The 17,696-nt window shown below is 43.8% G+C and overlaps 1 protein-coding gene across 2 annotated transcripts in view; it reads left to right on the top strand.

The window, feature by feature from the left end:
- Window positions 1-3,782: 3,782 nt before the first annotated feature.
- Window positions 3,783-17,696, top strand: part of ankrd28b (ankyrin repeat domain 28b) — a 47,960-nt gene continuing 34,046 nt past the window's right edge. Inside the window, exons 1-5 of one of the 2 annotated variants that reach the window (XM_080752159.1) lie at window positions 3,783-3,863; window positions 7,345-7,423; window positions 13,313-13,383; window positions 14,633-14,833; window positions 15,542-15,629. In XM_080752159.1, coding sequence (XP_080608285.1) covers window positions 15,542-15,629 — 88 coding nt within the window. In that variant the 5' untranslated portion in view covers window positions 3,783-3,863; window positions 7,345-7,423; window positions 13,313-13,383; window positions 14,633-14,833. Of the gene's footprint in view, window positions 3,864-7,344; window positions 7,424-13,312; window positions 13,384-14,632; window positions 14,834-15,541; window positions 15,630-17,182; window positions 17,194-17,696 lie in introns of those variants that run through there. The other variant, XM_080752158.1, reaches the window with a different exon arrangement.

The raw sequence follows: 17,696 nt of genomic DNA on the forward strand, positions 1-17,696 counted from the left end.
TGTTATTCTCCATAGAGAAATTACTTCCATGAACCGGTGGATGAGCGAGTGACATCATGACTTCACTGCTCTATTGTTACAAAATTGCAAATAAAGGCCAGTCCAGGCCAGCACAAACATACTTACTTTTTTTTCCCCACACATTTGCAAACCTTTAATGTTGCCGACCGTGTGGCTGCCGATCCCTGTTTGTATAAAAGGAGGATTTAAAAAAATGTTTTAACCTATAATATTTATGCAAATCTCCTGCATGTCCTCGGTTCAAATGAGTCTTGTGTGTATAGTGGTGGTTGAGGAGGAGGAGTGTACAAGTGCATTAAAAAAAACTACCGATTTCTGAAAAACCACTGAATGTTGAAAGGCCAGGTTTTTTTGGTGTAAAGAGGAAACATGAACATACATTTGATGTCATAAGACCTTTAAGGTTAGGTTTAGGTGGTAAGTGGGGAACATAGAACCTTTGGAACATGGGTACGGTCCCTTGAGAACCACTGGTATAAAATGGCTCTAATGCCTGATTCATACTCATAGTTGCATACTGGTGTCACACACAGAAGACATCTGATCTACAAGCTAGCACACACTGTGCAGCAGCATGATGCGTTGTGTTGCTTGCCTCAACAGTTCTGTGCAGCTCTGTTATGCGAGCCATCCAGCTGGTATGTTGTGGATGTGTCACTATCAGACCTCATTGAAAGCACCTGTGCTGTTGCCTCCACATCCAGCCATTCCAGTGACTCATCAGTGTGATTGTCCCAGTGTTCAGTGAGTCAGTAACTTACTGTAACCGGTGACCTAGTCTCGCGTAGCCAGACAACTATTCCACAATCTCCGAATGCTATATAGAGTCTGGAACGGCAGCTCCCGAACGGCGAGTATCGGAAGTAGCCTGTGCTGCATTGAACTGTAGTCCGATTGGAAACATAACAGAAACACAATAGCTCAGACAAAGTCATTCGAGCGGCCTATTCTTGTTATGGTTGTATAGTTTAATAAAACGTTTGAAAACATCACGGAGGTAACACCAATAACACCAGAGAAAAACAAAATAACCCCCCCCCCCCCCAGAAATATTGAAAGGAGACTTAACGCTTCCTCTAGGACATGTTATTGTTACTGCACCAAGGGAGCGGTTGCGTCACATCCGCTTTATCTCGCACTCATCGTTTCTATTTCCGTTTGCCAGACTGTATGCCGGGAGCATTTGCCCAAATCGTTGAGGCAACAGTCTGGCCTCGCGGGACTACCGGTGACCTAACCCCTAATAGGCTCCATGCAAAGCAGCCATATTGGAAAGGGTTTGGGCCTCTTCCTTTAACAGTGTTACCAATGATGGTAACCAGTAAGACTCCCTAATTGGGAGATAAGCAACCGTCAGGTCGCATGTATACACAAACTGGCCTGTAAATGTCCATTAACACTTTGTAAGCCACGGGGAGCCCCTTAATGTTAAAACCGTAGTATATCGCACATCCCAGCAAGGAGTCTCAGCCACGCCGTACTTTCCCGGACTTTGTCATTAAAACCGGAATAAATGATTTTGATCCGAAAATCGGCGATCGTCTAACCTTCCCTAGTCACCGCTCGTCCATCGGTAGCTCGTGGCTGCTCTGACATGAAACAGAAGTGACTCTCATGGCCTCTCCTTCTTCAGCCTTCCTTCCTCCCACCCACTTGTTGTTTGGACGTTAGCACTAGCAGAGCTGGAGTGCTAGGTGCTAGGCTATCCAAAGTGGACACATCGACTGTTCAGTCACTCCTGGACTATATCCATGGATCGTTATGCGCGCGGATCGCGCACGTGAAACGCACGGGGAGATCGATGCTCGGCCAAAACCACCACTTTATCCCAACGGAGATCGAGAAAATCACGGTGAGCTAATGACCTGGGGGGGAAAAAAAAGAAAAAACAACGGCACTGTCCAAGAAGGAGGGGCGGCGGGCTCATGTTTATAAACATAATATTATGTCTCAGATCACAATACAATAATAGAAATTTCACGGCTAATCTACCAACCACCATTCTATTTCGGACGGCAAAGGGTTAATGTTGTCTGAAAAAAGCAACCTCATGGTGGCGCTATAAGAGGGGCATGTGAGAAATCTGTTGCGGTGGTTGTGGTTTGCCGGCCAAGGAGTTTGTGTGTGCAAAGTTTGGCATGGATAGGGGTAACGGTGCCAGAGATAAGAGTAGGGCCAAAAGTGTGACGTGACGTTTGAGAACCACTCTGCTACACTAAATGGAAGTCTTAATTGTTATACTTGGTACGGAAGAGGGCCTAATTTATTTCCAATACAGCTGCAGTGCCTGGAGCCTACTGCATTCACTGTATACTGAACTAGTGATCGCTCTGAAACTCGGCCACCGTACCGTACACAATGACAGTCATATCTAAGTAATGGGACACACAGAGACGGGAAGATGAGGTTTCGTGCGTTGGAAAATAAAACGATCAATCAACCAAGGTGTCACTTAAGATAAGATGAACCTTTTGTTGATTCCTGTGTGAAACTCCAGGTGTCATAGCAGCAAAGCAGTAAAGTGTGAAACTCCAGGTGTCATAGCAGCAAAGCAGTAAAGTGTGAAACAGGATAGGTACAAGTAAAGGGTGGAGAGATGAGAATGAAGATAAAATAAATACACTTTACTGAGTCTCTGACATTTAGACATTCTTGGTCAGCACTTTATCACCAGTGGCAGAAGAGTACAGCTATCCCGGGCTCCCCCAGAGTTGGTGCGGAAGTGTCCTTGAGCAAGACTCTGAACCCCTAATTGCTTCCGATGTGCTGGTTGGTGCCTTGCACGGTTTCCTCTGCCATCGGTGTGTGTGGGTGTTTGAATGAGTGAATGTGTATATCTATGTAAAGCTCTTCAGATAAAAAGTGCTTTATAAATGCACCATTACCATTTACCAGAGAATCAGCTGGTTAACGATATAACACATTTGTCCGTGGCAAAGACATTGCCTTGGCCGTGGCGATGTTTTTTAAAATGTCTGTTTTATACACCATTATAATGTTCTTACTTTGATCTTCATAATACCCTATTTCTGAACGTTGGTCTCAAGGTTTTCTTAAGAATATGCATGACAATGGTTTACTACGACACTATGGCAGTAGAACATTACGAGTCCACTATTACTAGTGATTCTCAAACGTTTTATTTGCAAGGATCCCCAGAACTCTGCAGGTCAATTTGGTTCCATTTGTACACTCGGTGAGTTACAGACCTGTTATGGTCATTCAGGGCTAGATCTTAGTGTTTCTGGTAATATTGTCCACTCCTTTTGTATGTCCGTGGCAAACATGGGATTTTGACAAAATGTCTACCACAAGCCAGCATGGCGACGACCCCTCCAGTGAATATATGCAAATCCACATCAGAATGTACAGTGAATAGGTGACTGATAAATGTACAGTAGGTGGCTATATGGATAATTGCGACCGAATGAGAAATGTCACAGCTTGTCAGCGTCCGTGTAGACGCGTGTGTTCACATACAGTCTATGGGTTGGTTCCCTTGACACATCACTGTGACATCACAGGTGATATCACAGGTGACATCACCTATGTAAAAGTCCATATATGGGTATTCCCCAGAATCCCTTTTATGCCCATATATGGAGATCCCTGAGGTCATCAATATTAATCCCATGTCTAACAGGACTTCATATGGGAATGCCCACATATGGAGGAAGACAATTCTATGTATATGAAACAAACTAAACAAACTCAGGTGGTTATTTTTGACACAAATCTCTGTTTCTCTCTCTCTGCAGCCGCCTCTGCTGAAAGCTATTTTCAACGTGGACCCAGATGATGTGCGCTCCCTCATCTTCAAGAAGGAGGATGTGAACACACAGGTAATTAATCCCTACAGCAGGGGTGGGCAACTTTGATGATGGTGAGGGCCACCTTCACTCCAGAGGGCCACATTGCATATTGCTATGTCCAACTTTGTCATTCTAGTATCTCATACAAAAGAAGCAAACATAGCAGATCTACAAGCTCAAAACGCATCGCGCTGCGATGCGTTTTGAGCTTGTAGATCGGCTATTTTTGCTTCTTTTGAATTGGAATCCTAAATATTTTTTTGTTATTTTTTTTTATTGGAATCCTGAAATGTAACATTTGGATTTAATTTCAAACTCATTTAGTTATATACTCATGTTAACTTTATGAACCTAAAAACAAATATGTTGGACATAAAAGAAGACATTTTAATACTACTATACTAGTCATTAATTACTAATATAGACTGACGGTATTAAAGCAGGTCATGTTTGGAATTGTAACACCTGAAATCAATAATATATAAATATTCCGGTATTAACCTTGTGGGCCTCATTAAATGAAGGTGGGGGCCGCATGTGGCCCCGTGCCGCCAGTTGCCCATGTATGCCCTACAGCAGTGTTTCTCAATCTTTTTTGGCTTGAGTACCCCCCTTTCCCTGATTTCTGAATCCATGTAGGCCTACCCCCTTTACCCGACAACAACATTTTGCTTATACAACTGCAATTGAAATATACATAAATGATGGTATACTAGCCCTTACCCGTTCAAAGATATGAGCTCCGAAATGATGTGCAGTGTGTGGGTTATGGGATGTGCACTGTGCACACAGTATATGAGGGATGGAAAGTAACTTTAACTGGTGCTTGCATGCTAATATGTAGGAGCATCAATGTAAGAAATACCCGTTCCATTTAACGGCTACAGAGATACTGTGTACCGATCTGCATGATATTTGGACATCATCTGTAACAGGGCCAGAACCCCCCCCCCCCGCCCGCCTGCCTGCACACACACACACCCCCCCCCCCGCCCGTGTGTGTGTGTGTGTGTGTGTGTGTGTGTGTGGGTTTGTGTGTGATTGTGCATGGCCTGAACAACAGCGCCCCTCCCTTAACATGTGTGGTCACAAAAGGTACTGTAGGCTAAATAGATATAGATACACCATAAAAATGCTAATATACAGCATACGATTTGTGAAAGTGACAAACGGGCTTCACAGTTATGTCAGGTGTGTTCATATGCTGATGGTGATGCGATTTCAGATCAATTGCTCCAGCCACCGAGGAGAAACGCTGAGACAGACAGACAGACACTCACTCACTCAGACATTCGCAAAATTATAGTATAGATGATGCTGTGATAACCCCCATTTCAAGAATATAAAATCTATAAATAAGAAGTTTTCATGTCAATAACTTCATCCAGTTTCTTGGTACCATGTAATTTGGGCAACTCAAGTTTCTCCATGTGTCATCATTAAACATAACAGTACAGGTTTTCCCCCTCCTAATTCAATTTGAGTTAATTCCTTAACTATGAACTATATTAGCATGATTTAAACTTCTATTTTAATTTTTTGGGGGCATTTTCGAGTACCCCCTGCAGTACCTCCACGTACCCCCAGGGGTACACGTACCCCCATTTGAGAAACACTGCCCTACAGCATTGGTTCACAACCTTTTCAGGCTGTGACCCCCATAAAAAAATACCCCCACCCTGACAAGCTCTTGGCATTGCAGGAGTTGAGGCATTACATTTAGACAGTTAGACTCGGTTCCATGGATATATATCGCGAAAATAGCTGATCTACAAGCTCACAACGCCTGAAGTGCTGTGCTTGGCAATCTTTGGCCTCTTTGTTATATTATTTTACAATTTTGCCAATGTTTGACCAGAAAAAGACATTTTGTTCCATGGACCTCCTGAAACAAAGATGTGAGTTAAAATGATTTGCACTTCAGAAAAGGCAGATCTACAAGCTTCGTGCCGCGCTTAAGTAGATCTGCGATTTTAGAATAGTATCCACCTGTTTCCGCAAGGCTTTACTGTAGCATTATCTGCGGGACACTTCCGGTTAACAGCAGACATACAAGCTCACGTCGCGTCGCAGATGCAGCCGTTGTGAGCTTGTAGATCACACTCGGCTGCGACACGGGAAATGCCGCTCGCCTTCTGCGCAATGCATGATGGGATGTTGGAAAGTTGTGGATAAAACATTGCTTTTTAGCTCAAATCTAAAATGACAATGATGCTTTCCTGGTTTTAATGGGTAAATTGTGTTTTTGGCATCAAACGTTGGAACTTATAAATAAATACAAATCTTAGGCTTTGTGTAAGCTATGCAGAAGAGTGGAGGAATCGGATCTGGCAATTATGCGAAGAATATTTTGATCACGTCCAATAACTGCAATCGTGTTTATGTAATACTCTACTTGTGAGTTGTGACAGGCGTATTTATCACATTTAGATTATTCTATCATCACATTGTATTTGTAATACCATTCTAAATATCACTAATGAATGATTTTCCTCACACTTCCTAGCTATAAAATGAACTCAACAAGAATACAACATCTCTAATGAATGACAGGCATTGACACTAAGGCTTGCCCACCTGCCCCCGGCAGATAAAAAAAAAACTTTTGGGCAGGTGAAGTTTGCTTTCAACTGTAATTAAAATCTTACCTATCATTTTATAATGGACGACTTACTTTTCAGGCAAGTGGGAATGAACTTTGGGCAAGTAGAACATGACCTGTACTTGCCCGACGAGCAAGTGCCTCTAAGACCTTAGTGTCGCCTGAATGATAGTCAATTCTAGTGGTTATTAGCAATAATATCCATCTCCATTGATACTAAGGAACTAAAGAGAATACAATAACAGATAATGTATTCATAGAATCACAGAATGCCTTCCTGTACAGAAACGGTCTTAGTTGACCAAACAGTGAATAGCTGATTGGTTTTATGTGAGAATTCCCCTACATGATCTGTTTCTGCCTTTTTTTATGGCATTCCTCTGTGTTATTAGAGTGGATGGGGGCGTTGTTTGTGTCAAAATAAGGCTGGTTTACACTTGCTTGAAGTTGGCTTTTTCTGTCGACATGACAATTTCAATGAATCCACTTGGAAAAGGAAAGGACTGCCAGAATGGTGGTGAAAAGCCACTGCTGAAGCAGTGATTGAGGACCTACATGTTTTAGGTCAGGACATTGTTCCTCCCATGGGGTTGTGTACTGTATGTCTAAAAAGTCAGGGGTCAAACCTCTTTGCCGATCTACAAGCTCACAACGCTTGTAGATCTGCTTTTTTCTCCATGCAGTAATACATTCTTTATTTTTCATGCAAAATAATTGCGATTATCTCCAATAATTGCGATTAGAAGATTATGTAATAATAATTGTGACAGGCCTAAGCGTGGCAGGTGAGCGACCAAAGCCGGAAAACAATCCTGTCAGTAAATGAGTTTAATGTTTTCCCTTGAACCCTTTTTATTGTTGGGTTAAGTCACTTTAACAGAAGGGATGTTTCCTGTCTTCCCGCTGCAGGACAATGAGAAGCGGACACCGCTGCACGCCGCCTCCTACCTGGGAGACGCCGAGATCATCGAGCTGCTCATCCTGTCAGGTACAGTGTGTGTTCTCCATCGTTGAGCTGCTCATTAACCCATTTAGAGTAGACCTGGAATTATTTTATGCTTTAACTCAGGGGTCTTTTTCAGGCCAAGGTTGAGAGAGAGATGAAGCAGGGACTAGGGCTGTCACAATTATTACATAATCGTCTAATCGTGATTATTTGACATTATCGCAATTATTTTGTCATAATCGTGAATGTTGAAAAATGTCCGAAATAGTGGAAATAGCAGATCTACAAGCTCACAACGCGTCGCATCGCGACACGCTGTGAGCTTGTAGATCGGCTATTTCCACTATCAAAGTTATTTTTTAAGTAGTAAGTTGTCAAATATGTCAGTAATTTCTTTGTATATTTAAGTTATGTGTCATATCTACCATGTACAACTTCAAAGCCTAAAAGCCAAACAGAAGTGTAATTATCAACGACAAAAACACAATTAAATCGTTAATCGCCAATTATTTGAGTGACAATTAATCGTCATGTAAAATGTCATATCGTGACAGCCCTAGCAGGGACCCCCCACAACTTTTTCAGAGATTCCATATAGTTTCATCGTTTGACAGCACAATCATCAGTGTATTTTGGATTCATGTAAATTCGTGTTCTCAGATATTTAACCACTTGAATCGTCAATACTTAATAATCTTGACCTTTCACTCTGTACTTAGTCTGCTCTTTTCCCCCTCTACACCAAACCTCTTTGCCGAAAATAGCAGATCTACAAGCTCACAACACCTCGCGCTGGAGCACGTTGTGAGCTTGTAGGTCAGCTATTTTCAGGGGGCGACAACGTCCTATAGAAGTATAAATCATGCTTCAGTGACCAGACTGAGACACATCTTTAGAAATCACATTTGAGTCACACTTAGGAATGTGGTTCACATCTGATTAGTAAACATCTGTTCTGGATAGGCCAATTTGGGCTGCCAGTCTGAATATAGCCAAACTATATTCATTGTAGATCAGTGGTTGTCAACCTTTTCAGGCCGCAACCCCCCAAATAATCATATTTGAAGTGGGGACCCCCGAAATAATCATATTAGAACGGGGGACCCCCCCAACCCTGAGCACAAGGAATGTAGGCATTGATGCATTCAACTCTGTCCCACACATAAATATTGTGAAAATAGCAGATCTACAAGTAGATCATCTATTTTTTTGCCCTGTTCTTAATATTATTTGTCAAATGTTTGACCAGTTCTTTTATTGTATAGTTTGATCGTTTTTCTTTTTTTTTTGAGCGGTGGTCACACCGTCTCCATAGCGTGGCCGTGTGTGTCTGTGTGTGTGTCTGTGTGTGTGTCTGTCTGTCTGTCTGTATGTAGCCTCTGGTGTAGCCTGAGTACCCTGGGTGACCAGAGAGGTGCTGTTGAGTCTAGCCTGCCCTGAGCATCAACTGCAATACACACACACACACACACACACACACCCCCACCCCACACACACACAGGCACCCCCCCCCCCCCCCCACAGGCACCCCTCCCCCCCCCACACACAGGCACCCCTCCCCCCCCCCCCCCCCCCCCCCCCACGACCACCGCTCAGTTCACACGGGTGTGATTTTTAGATAAAACGGTCTTAAAGGGGAAGACCCCCCATTTTCAATATTGAAATATGTCATTAATATACCTTAGAGGAGTTGTGTGGAAATAGAAAAAAAGTTCCCCCCCTTCTGTGTTGCCTAGAACTGGAGGATTGATTTGGGGGTTTGTATTGTAAAGTACAATGTGCGATGTCATCAAGTTGTACTTTACAATAGAAACCCCAAAATCAATCCTCCAGTTCTAGGCAACACAGAAGGGGAGGAACTTTTTTTCTATTTCCACACGTATATTAATGACACAGTTCAATATTAAAAATGGGTGGTCTTCCCCTTTAAAATTCCTTTAAATTGTCACTTCACTGTCATCTTTTTCTTGTGGGGCCCCCCTGTGGGTCCCAACCCACAGGTTGAGAACCACTGAATGAATTTAGCTTGAGAATACGTTTTCTATTCACTTGTTCCGCTCTCTATCCGTGGCCATCGGTACGAGGTTCAAAGCCACGCTCTGATAAAGTTCCGGTGAGTGTAGAAAAGAGGAAGTACCAGTTTACATACATATTGTGTTCTGCAGTTCACTTCAGTCTTTGTAAATATGAAGCAGCCTTTCCAAAGTGTTAAATGTCTGGTGCAAAGTTTCCACTGCATTGTGTTGGTGCCTGTCCATTCTCAATGGATACAAGAAGAAGGAAGGGCTTTATTTGTTACCAGGTTGTCATGTCAGAAGCAACTGTGATGCAATTTACTGTAACGTCAGGCATGCCCGTATATGAGCAGATTTGTCCAGACAGACAGAGAAAAATAGATACCTTGATTCTAATTACGATTATTGTGACCGTCAGGTCGCAGTTACTATGAACACCGGCTGTCACGCCACGTCACGTCACACTTTTGTCCTACTCTTATCTCCGGCACCCCTATTCATGCCAAACTTTGCACACACACTCCTTGGCTGCCAAACCACAACTTCCAGGCTGATTTTTGCAAAACACATTTTTGGACACTGCTCCTACAGATTTTGGTCTAAAATCATGCAAAGCGTTACACAGTATCTCTAAAGTCATGTCATCAACATGGATCTGTCCCATTTCCCATATTCCCTCCTGATTGCCTATACGATTGCCTTCTAAAGATTGTGTATGCTACGTGACGGTCACCGTACCTATGTTCCCCAGGTTCTATGTTCCCCATTTACCACCTAAACCCTAAGCCTAACCTCGGTAAAACTATGCCTAAACCTAACCCTAAACCTAACCTTAACCCTAACCTCAGTAAAACTAACACTGGTGAATGCTAACCTGGTGCATTTTAACCTGTGGGGAACATAGAACCTGGGGAACATAGGGTGGACCCCCAACCAGACTATAGTACTTGTCTAACTTCATTCCATCCATCCATATTTCCATCTTTCTTCCCCCCCATAGATAATTATTTTTTCTCCCACAGTTTTGGTGGCACGCACTTACAGTATGTCAAATCGACCGGCTTCATCTGGAATCAATTCCTAGTTCTATTCGTATGAGGCTTCCTCAGAACTAGTAAACATGCAGCTTTGCACATCCCTAATGGTTAACTTATTTCTGCATTTGACTGAGTCAGGTATACAGGAAGCATGTACCTTATGCCTAGTTCCCACACCACCACCACCACCACCACCGGAGTTGTGCTTCTGCTTTTTGACTGAGCCTAGTGGTGGTTTCCATGCGTCTCAACCTTTTCAGGCCGCGAACCCCCCAAATAATATTTTAATCGGGGACGAGCAAGAGTTGGTGACTTACATTTTGTATAACACTTCTATTGTGAAAATAGCCGATCTACATGCTCACAACGCCTCGCGATGCGAGGCGTTGTGAGCATGTAGATCGGCTATTTTCACACTTTCTGCCTCTAATATTTGACAGTTTGGCCAATGTTTCATTTGTCAATTTAGAGGTAGTAAAAAGTCCTAAAATTGTCACTTTAGAAATGTGCAGATACTGTCTATAAACTTAAACTTTATGTTGGTGTGTTTACTGTTCAGAGAGAAACGATGTTGCACTAGAGACCCCCCCAAAATAATTTGGGGACCCCCCTGCCACAGGATGCTTGCTAGCAAAGAACGAGGGGTGACATTCATTAGCGAGACAAAGCAGGGGTTGACACTAAGGCCTCAGAGGCGCTTGCCCACCGGGCAAGTACAGGTCAAGTTTTACTTGCCCAAAGGTCATGCCCACTTGCCTGAAAAGTAAATCAAATGAATGATAAATCCAATCGATAACTGCCCAGTGGCGACAGTCACTTTGAAGGTGTAAATGAGCGCAACTGCCGTAAATCTGTAGCATTATTTGTTCTTTCGTTAATAACCAATAATGTTTAATCAAGACATTCAAATGTACTTGCCCGTCATGCAACCTTAAAGCAAACTCCACTTGCCTGAACGTTTTGCTTACTTGCCACGGGCAGTCGGGCAACCATTAGTGTCAAACGCCTGCAAAATGCCAATCAGAAACTAGGCATGAACTAGGTGTACACGCGAAGGTGATGGGGAAGATTTGATGTTTTGGACACAATCATTTCGTGAAAAAAAGGTTAAAAAATCTATATATACCCCTGGACTGTGATGCAAGTCCACGGGTTCTGCCGGAATACATAGATAAAATTTGTAATTTATCAGTTTAACCCCTTAGACCTTCATACTTAATTTACACTGTACTTGATGCATTCTTTTTCGATCTACACCAAAATCCCTTCGCCAAGAATAGCAGATCCACAAGCCCACAATGCACGTGACACGTTGTGGGCTTGTAGATCTGCTATCATCGTTATGATTTTCAACCTGTACCAATGGAAACAAATATTCCCTAAAGTTTTCTCTGTGACATACCGTATCTCAGGGGAAATATTTAAATATTTACGCATGGTAATATGACAAATGTAAAGTGCTACAAAGTAACAATATGATTCAGGCATGCCGTGGATTAAAACGTTATTTGCAGGCGTTCCCTGAGCTAAAAAAAAGTTTTGAGAACCACTAGTGTAGTCCGCTAGCCGTGCCTGCGCACATTTCCACTGTGTTCTTTTCCTGCTATACAAAGTCCTAATGTACTACACAGGACCCGAGAGAACAGCGCTGTCATTGTTCCACAGCCATCCCCAGAGCAGCCCCTCCACAAAAAGCCTTCAGTCACTCCACCGCTGGTGTGGCATAGCCCAGCCAGACGATCAGAGATACCCGCCTACTGATAATGTCTGGGGGAAATACAAATGAAACGTATGGGCTGGAACGGCGGAGAAGCCGATACATTACTGATTTACTGCCTTGAAAGTCAATCTTCATATTGTCTCGATATGAACGACCGGCCTAGATGAATTGTTTCCACCTCCACCTTTAGCCCTTTCACTAAATGTAAATGTCACCAGACCAGACATATCAGGCGGAGATCAATGATTGAGGTCTAGCTACGTGAAGACTACACCAGGGGTTAATAATAATGGTTGCCCGACTGCACGTGGCAAGTAAAAGAAACATTCAGGTTTGCTTTCAGGTTGCCCGACGGGCAAGTGTATTCCGTCTTCATTAAATATTATAAACTATATGATCAATGCTACCTTTTTACAACTAGCGGTTGGACTTATTATGGCTTTTCAAAGTGACTGTCGCCAAAATTCGACCTATCATTTTATAATGGGAGATTTACTTTTCTGGCAAGTGGGCATGACCTTTGTGGCAAGTAGAACATGACCTGCACTGTAGGGCATTAACAACTAGGGCAAGTCGACTCGACTTTATCGTTTGATGACGTCATCACATCCCACACGACCCCCCCAATTATGTTGGGCTCCCCAGATGATTAACTTAATGTGAAACATTGTTTTCTCACTCAACTGTAAACAAACCAACATAAAGTTTAAGTGTATAGAGGGTATCTTCACATTTCTAAAGTGACAATTGAAGGACTTTTTAATACCTCTACGATGGCAAATTAAACATTGTCCAAATTGTCAAATATATTGAGGCAGAAATTGTGAAAATAGCCGATCTACATGCTCACAACGCCTCGCGATGCGAGGCGTTGTGAGCATGTAGATCTGCTATTTTCACAATAGAAAGTATTATTTTTATTTATTTTTTTGTTAATGCCCTACTGTACTGTGTCACTGAGATGTGTGTGTGTGTGTGTGTGTGTGTGTGTGTGTGTGTGTGTGTGTGTGTGTGTGTGTGTGTGTGTGTGTGTGTGTGTGTGTGTGTGTGTGTGTGTGTGTGTGTGTGTGTGTGTGTGTGTGTGTGTGTGTGTGTGTGTGTGTGTGTGTGTGTGTGTGTGTGTGTGTGTGCGCGTGTGTGTGTGTGTGTCTTCCTCCAGGAGCCAGGGTAAACGCCAAAGACAGCAAGTGGCTGACTCCCCTCCACAGAGCGGTGGCGTCCTGCAGTGAGGTACATGTAGGATACAGCATGTTCTCTCTCTTTCTGTCACGTTCCCGTGTTATGTCTCTGGTCGGTTCTGTCTCGCTGTCCATCTGTCGCCACAGCGTGGTCGCCTTTCTGACCAGCTGATCTTCCAGCTAACAACACGTTGCATCGGGAAGCGACAGATCATAAATTCAAGTAACACATCCCGTTTTCTTTGAAGACCAATGCTGGCGCCCGAAGGGAACTGAGATAAAATACGTTGAGCTGCACACCGTAGTTGCTCCCTTTGTCAATAATTGAATTTTATTTTATTTTGCGTGACGTTTTTGACCATTGACCGAGTGTACGTATATCAGTACGGCCTGTGTGTGTCCAATGTCCGTGTGAGTACCGCAAAACACCAACAGCAGCCACCCAGCGGTGCTGTTGAGCAGCCTGCGCTGCTCACTTCACGTGGGTGTGATTTATTTTTATTTTTGTTAAGAGCATGGGCTCAAAACATTAGAGGGGGAAGAAAATCTGTCATGCTGATTCTGGGCAGTTTTTGGAAAGTTTGAAAACTAACGTTGGCTATGTTACACCATCATTTAACCCATTCAGAACGGGTACACCTTATTGTGTATCATTATTTTATGCTTTAACTATTGAAAAATAGCAGATATACAAGCTCACAGCGCGGCACCGAGTGCCGCACTGCGAGCTTGTAGATCTGCTATTCTGCTATTTTTGAAAAATTGTGAAAATTAGAATTTTGACCCGATTCTATAAGTGTCTTTTGAATCCTTCTAAGATTGTTTGAAAAACCCTATGTTTCTATGTCAGCAATCCGGCTATAGCCATCGTCAAAGAAAAGGTCCTTTTCACATAACTGGAGCTCAGTTAGTCGGTTCTTGAGAGACTACTATGTCAGTGGTGCTCAAACTTTTTCATGTGAAGGACCCCCAAAATTATATATTTGGCCACGGACCCCCATCTCAAAATATCTAGTTCCAGGGGACCCCCCCCAGAAGCAAAATTTGAGTTACAAACGTTGGCTTTGAAAAATACGTGATTTGCACACATTTTCACGACTTTTTTCAAAAATAGCAGATCTACAAGCTCGCAGCGCGGCACTCGGTGCCGCGCTGTGAGCTTGTATATCTGCTATTTTTCACCGGTTAAAGCATTCAATAATTCTAGGCCCTAAATGGGTTTTAACAAAGGATGAAATGGAGCTTTGCTGTGAGTGTGTGTTGAACCCGTCCCTCTCTGTCGCCCCCCCTCCTCTCGCCAGGAAGCGGTGCAGGTGCTGCTGAAGCACTCTGCGGACGTGAACGCCCGCGACAAGAACTGGCAGACGCCGCTCCACATCGCAGCCGCCAACAAGGCGGTGCGCTGCGCCGAGGCCCTGGTGCCCCTGCTCAGCAACGTCAACGTGTCGGACCGGGCCGGACGCACCGCCCTGCACCACGCCGCCTTCAGCGGGCACCTGGAGGTTAGTGCCCCACACACACGCGCACACACTAGGGCATTCACCAAGTATTCGAATATCAAAGTCACTATTCGACGTTGTTCACCGAAGTCGAATATTCACGTTTTTTTTTTTTTTTTTTTCTCTTTAAAATAATATATAGTTTATAAAGCTTGGCTAGATAGGAAGTCATAAGAATGAGTTGTCAATGCCCCTGGTGGATGAATTTGTTAATGCTCTATACCAGGGGTTCTCAAACCTTTTTTAGGCCGTGAACCCCAAAATAAACATATTTGAACTGGGGACCCCCACCCTGACAAGCACTTGGAATTGTAGGTATTACATTTAATGTGACTCGGTTCCTCCGATACATATTGTGAAAATAGCAGATCTGCTATTTTAGTACTATGCAGTAGATATCTTCAGCAAATAAAAATATGGAAGCACTTGTAACCGGAGAACAAAAAAACTGTGCAACAAAGTATTTACAATAAGTGAGGGTGAGGTTAGGCTAGGTTTAAAAGGTTTCAAGCGGGTTCCGCCTGTAAGTGGGTTTTCAGGGCGGTTTTAAAGGATGCTAGAGATTGGCACTCCTTTAAGGCCTTTGGTAAGGCGTTCCACAGCAGGAGAACGAGTTTGACCCTTTGTTTGAGTTGACCCCAACTATGTCCCAGTGTGTGTGGACACCCCTAGTGTTTGTACGCTGACTCCCTGTCTGCTCCTGGTCATCAGATGGTGAGGCTGCTGCTCTCCAGAGGAGCCAACATCAACGCCTTTGACAAGAAGGACCGCAGAGCCATCCACTGGGCCGCTTACATGGGTACGTTCACTCCACACGCTTCCAATAACACATCCACTGGGCCGCTTACATGGGTACGTTCACTCCACACGCTTCCAATAACACATCCACTGGGCCGCTTACATGGGTACGTTCACTCCACACGCTTCCAATAACACATCCACTGGGCCGCTTACATGGGTACGTTCACTCCACACGCTTCCAATAACACATCCACTGGGCCGCTTACATGGGTACGTTCACTCCACACGCTTCCAATAACACATCCACTGGGCCGCTTACATGGGTACGTTCACTCCACACGCTTCCAATAACACATCCACTGGGCCGCTTACATGGGTACGTTCACTCCACACGCTTCCAATAACACATCCACTGGGCCGCGTACATGGGTACGTTCACTCCACACGCTTCCAATAACACATCCACTGGGCCGCTTACATGGGTACGTTCACTCCACACACGCTTCCAATAACACATCCACTGGGCCGCTTACATGGGTACGTTCACTCCACACGCTTCCAATAACACATCCACTGGGCCGCTTACATGGGTACGTTCACTCCACACGCTTCTAATAACACTTCGCCGTGAATGAATCTCTGTCTTTGTGCCAGTCCGTGTCATCTAAACCAGGGGGCTTCAACAGGGGGTGCGGACCAAGGATGTCCTCAGAGTTACTATACATCTCTGTGTTTCCGAAGAACGGCAAACACATCTTTTCGGCCAATGAGCTCCGATAGCGCATACACCTTTTCCTTTTTAATTGTTGTAATTGATTCCAACTATGAAATAACTTCACTTATTGCTTGTTTTATTGTTTCAGTGTTAACTGTTACACTTGTTGCATCGAGGGCAGCCATTGTTTTTCACAGCATGTATTCTACGTCACCATCTACACATGGACCAATCAGGGGAAGCTTTTCCCTTGTTGTGCGGACAGCAGTTGAAATGCAGTCACTGATTGGCCCCGATCATTTTCTGATTTCTCATACTCGGTGCCTATAGGCCGAAGTCCAGACCTGATACTGGGGAAGGAATGACTGAGTGAGCACAGTATCGAGGGATGGCTGGCTTGCCAGGCTAGTTTGTGTGTGTGTAGGACACATTGAGGTGGTGTTTACTGTTTATGTGTGTGTATGTGTGTAGGACACATTGAAGTGGTGTTTATATATGTGTGTGTGTGTGTGTATGTGTGTAGGACACATTGAGGTGGTGTTTATATATGTGTGTGTGTGTATGTGTGTAGGACACATTGAGGTGGTGTTTACTGTTTATGTGTGTGTATGTGTGTAGGACACATTGAAGTGGTGTTTATGTATGTGTGTGTGTGTGTGTGTGTGTGTAGGACACATTGAAGTGGTGTTTATGTATGTGTGTGTGTGTGTGTGTGTAGGACACATTGAGGTGGTGTTTATGTATGTGTGTGTGTGTGTGTGTGTGTGTGTGTGTGTGTGTGTGTGTGTGTGTGTGTGTGTGTGTAGGACACATTGAAGTGGTGTTTATGTATGTGTGTGTGTGTGTGTGTGTGTGTGTGTGTGTGTGTGTGTGTGTGTGTGTGTGTGTGTGTGTAGGACACATTGAAGTGGTGTTTATGTATGTGTGTGTGTGTGTGTGTGTGTGTGTGTGTGTGTGTGTGTGTGTAGGACACATTGAAGTGGTGTTTATGTATGTGTGTGTGTGTAGGACACATTGAGGTGGTGTTTACTGTTTATGTGTGTGTGTGTAGGACACATTGAGGTGGTGTTTACTGTGTATGTGTGTGTGTGTGTGTGTGTGTGTGTGTGTGTGTGTGTGTGTGTGTGTGTGTAGGACACATTGAGGTGGTGTTTACTGTTTATGTGTGTGTGTGTGTGTGTGTGTGTGTGTGTGTGTAGGACACATTGAGGTGGTGTTTACTGTTTATGTATGTGTGTGTGTGTGTGTAGGACACATTGAGGTGGTGTTTACTGTTTATGTGTGTGTGTGTGTGTGTGTGTGTGTGTGTGTGTGTGTGTGTGTGTGTGTGTGTAGGACACATTGAGGTGGTGTTTACTGTTTATGTATGTGTGTGTGTGTGTGTGTGTGTGTGTGTGTGTAGGACACATT

The sequence above is a fragment of the Nannobrachium achirus genome (assembly GCF_963921795.1).
Source record: "Nannobrachium achirus genome assembly, chromosome: 2".
Taxonomy (NCBI): Eukaryota; Metazoa; Chordata; class Actinopteri; order Myctophiformes; family Myctophidae; genus Nannobrachium; species Nannobrachium achirus.